Raw genomic sequence first — 3576 nt, forward strand, 5'->3', positions numbered from 1 at the left:
TCTATATTTGTACCCATTTGTCTTTTTTGGAGTTAATATATTAATCATAGTTACTTTTAAGTCCTTGTCTGTCAACTCCAATATCGGGATCATCTGTGGGTCTGCTTCTATTGTTTCTTTTTTCTCTTGTTTATTGGCTCCATTTTCTACCCCCCTTTGTGCGTGTTTTATAATTTCTAATAGGAGGTTGCATGTTGGGTATAAAAGAAGGGTAGATTGAGGAACACTGAATAATATATAGAATTATTAAATCACTATATTGTATACTTGAAACCAATTTAACACTATGTTAACTATACTGGAATTAAAATTTAAAAATATATATATATAATAACCTTAAAAAAGAAAAAAAAGAAGAGTAGGACTTCAGACTATGTAATTCCTCTCCCTTATCCCCCATCCCAGGGGAGCCAGTCACCTCAATGTAATCAAGCATTGAGCTGAGTTGGGGCAGAGCTATAGTTCTGGTAATACTCAATCCTTTTCTGGATTGTCCCTGTCCCTTAGGAGTAGCCCTCTTGGATTTGGGGTTGAAAGCCTAGCCAGCCTCTATCTCCCTAGTCCTTCAAGTACTCTTTTGAGGTTTTGAGGTTAGCTCTTCAGCCTCCCAAACCACCCAGGCTCAAAATCTGGCCAATATCCTAAGGGGGGAGACTAGTCATTGTTTCAGCCCCTCTCTCTCTAAACACTGCAAGACTCTGGGACTTGCCTTTCCAGCCCAGCCAGTGCTCAGCTGCCCACAGTGCTCCAGAACGCAGCAAATGTTCCATGGGGGAAACTGGCTTGGCATTCCAGGCTCCTCTAGTGCCCAACCCTCAACACGGTCCCCGTAAGAACCACAAACTATTCGTTTCTCTTTTCCCCAGTAGAATGTCCCTGTTCAGGACAATGCTGGTCACTGGAGATGCCCCAAATCAACGAGCGTCTCGGAGAAGAAAATAACCACCTATCATCAGTTAACCTCGGTGGGTCTCTCCCCCTGGAAATTTTGTTCATCTGATCCTTATTCCTCCCACCAGTCCTCATTCTCTTTAAAAAGGATGATTTTTAGGGTGCCTGGGTGGCTCAGTTGGTTAAGAATCTGCCTTCAGCCTTCAGCTTGGGTCATGATCCTGGGGTCCTGGGATAGAGCCCCGCATCAGGCTCCCCGCTCAGCGGGAAACCTGCTTCTCCCTCTCCCTCTGCCCGCCATTCCCCCTGCTTGTGCTCACTCGCTCTGTCTCTCAGAAATAAATAAATAAGATCTTAAAAAAAATTTTTTTTTAATTAAAAAGATGATTTCCATCTCGTTTCCTTCTGTTTCAACGGGAGCAGTGGCCTGTGGAGACCTACCACATCCGACCCAGAAGCAGAAGTTCCTTGGTTCTGCTTTTTATCACTTCCCCTGATAAAGACTTCTTAGTATTTTTTCTTAATCGCACTCTAACTTGATTTCCTCTTATTTACACCAGTTACAGTGTTTTTATCTCCTTCAAAAATAAATGTGAACTACTTCCTCGGCTTTCTTGAGGGATGGCCATTTTACCTCAAAGCTCTTGTTGCCTTGTTCTTTGGGGCGAGGGATGTTTCCTGGTTTCTGTCTTTCAGTTTGTTCACAACTCTTTGTCTTCTTGCCCTTCTCTGGAGCTGCTGGGAAAGTTTCTGATGATTTTATAGATTTCGGGGGGCCCTTTCTAGGCTTAGAGGAGGAGCTGAGGGCTCCCCGCTCTGCTACCCCATTGCTCAGTAGACTTGTCTTGACGGGTGAATTCCCTGGGAAGCATGTTCCTTCTCTTCAGTCACCCCGTCCCCTTTCAGGGAAACTCACTTTCCCTGACCCCCCTCCCCTCTCCCCTGAATCTCTGAGGACTGTCGCACACATCATGGCATCAGCTACTCCCTAACCTTTGTCGGCTAATGACTTTCCACCGTCAGTGGCCGGCCTTTGCCTCCATCTGGGCTTCTCCACGTCTCTGTCACACCTACGTCCCCACAGGCCCCTGAAAGGCAACGTCTCCAAACTCCCCACTCTTCCCGCAGCTCTGCTCCTCTGCCTGTGACCCTCTTTCAGGAAAGACCCTGCCACGCGTCAGAAGCCTGTGAATCATCTCCCTCTTCCCCGTGGCTCGCATCCGGGGGCTGCGTCAGCTCTGCCCGGCGAACACTGCCTGTCCTCCCCCTTCCCCGCGGCCCCGGCACGGGCCCCATCCCTCCTCGCACCTGCCCTCCGGAGGAGCGCGCACGCCACGAGCACTCAGTGGGCACAAGTGGTTTTATTAGCCCCGCCTGGAAGGGGAAGGCCCGGCAGGCGCCGGACGGCACGGCCGACCGGAGCTACATGGCTGCCGGCAGCATGGATACCAGTGGCCGGGGGCCAGGACGGGGACGAGCCCTCCGACGGCGTGGGCCAGACCACGTGCAGGTAGGATCTCGGCTTGAGAAGGGGCCCGGCCTCACCGATGCCGCTTGCGGATGCTCTGCAGCTCCTGGTAGATGGCGCTGAAGCTGGGCCGCTGCCCGGGCTCGTAGGCCCAGCACTGCTCCATGAGCCTGAACACGGCGTCGGGGCACAGCTCCGGGCAGGGCAGGCGGCCCCCTGTGGGGACGGGCACCGCACGCCAGCTGTGAGGAGAGGCCGGGGACCGGCAGCCTCGGGGGCATTCGGGGAGCAGAGGGGGCTGCTTATGAAGAGGCACCGTTCTCAGGGCGCCGCTCTTCCAGGGCCCCAGGCTCACAGAGGTTCTGACCTCGGTCCCACCGTGGGCCAGCCGGTGAGCCTCTGCAAGCCTGTTCGTTGGGTCTGTAGAAGGGACGTGTTCAGCCCTCGCCCTCGCTGTGAAGGGGAAGTGAGCTACGCCGGCCTGGCACAAAAGGGGGCTGGCTCGGCGGCGGCAGCTACAGGAGGACTCTTGCTCTGCCCTGTGGGGCCGTCAGGGGACCCGGGGGAGCCTGGCCGGGCCCTGGGGAGGCGGTGTGGCTCTGACGCGGCCACGTGCGGGGATGCCTTACCCTTTTCCACAAATTCCCGGGTCTGCTGATTGCTGAGGTTGGGGTAGGGGGAGGCCCCCAGGCTGAAGGTCTCCCAGAGCAAGATCCCGAAGCTCCACACGTCGCTCTCAGAGGAGTAGCGTCCTGCAGGGAGGGAGGCGTGAGCGGGCCGGCCACGTCAGCTGGCCAGAGTGCAGGCCTGGCCTCCGGGCCGCCGGACTGCGTAAGGCCCAGGTACCGTAGTTAAGCGCCTCCGGGGCTGTCCACTTCACGGGGACTTGTCGGAGGCCCCCCGAGGCTGCATAGATCCCATCGGCTTCCTCCCGGGACATCCCGAAGTCACTGATCTTGAGGACGTTCTTCTCCGTCACCAGGCAGTTCCGGGCCGCCAGGTCCCTGGGTGGGCAGGACAGCATCTGTGCGGCACCTGCCTGGCCCGGCGCTCCGGGCACAGCTAGGGACAAAGCTGCGCCCCACCCCTGGGTCTCCTGGCTCACAGGGATAGGCAGCTGCCAGGTCTGGAGCACGTGTCTGGCCCGAGGGCAGGGGCAGGGTGCCAGCGAGGCCTGGCGCCGGGGGCAGGGGGCGGGGAGGCCCTGCGGGGGGGGG

The 3576-nt window shown here is 56.0% G+C and overlaps 1 protein-coding gene across 1 annotated transcript; it reads right to left on the reverse strand.

Moving 5' to 3' along the window:
• Positions 1-2233: 2233 nt before the first annotated feature.
• Positions 2234-3398, reverse strand: LOC121105502 (tyrosine-protein kinase Fes/Fps-like). The gene is made up of 3 exons (XM_040642622.1): positions 3206-3398; positions 2989-3111; positions 2234-2575 (listed from the first exon to the last, which is right to left on the reverse strand). Exons 1-3 carry the CDS (start codon positions 3381-3383, stop codon positions 2433-2435), a joined length of 444 nt encoding a protein of 147 aa, XP_040498556.1. The 5' UTR covers positions 3384-3398; the 3' UTR covers positions 2234-2432.
• Between the last annotated feature and the right edge of the window lie 178 nt (positions 3399-3576).

This window comes from Ursus maritimus, unplaced genomic scaffold (genome assembly GCF_017311325.1).
Source record: "Ursus maritimus isolate PB19 unplaced genomic scaffold, ASM1731132v1 scaffold_27, whole genome shotgun sequence".
Classification (NCBI taxonomy): Eukaryota; Metazoa; Chordata; class Mammalia; order Carnivora; family Ursidae; genus Ursus; species Ursus maritimus.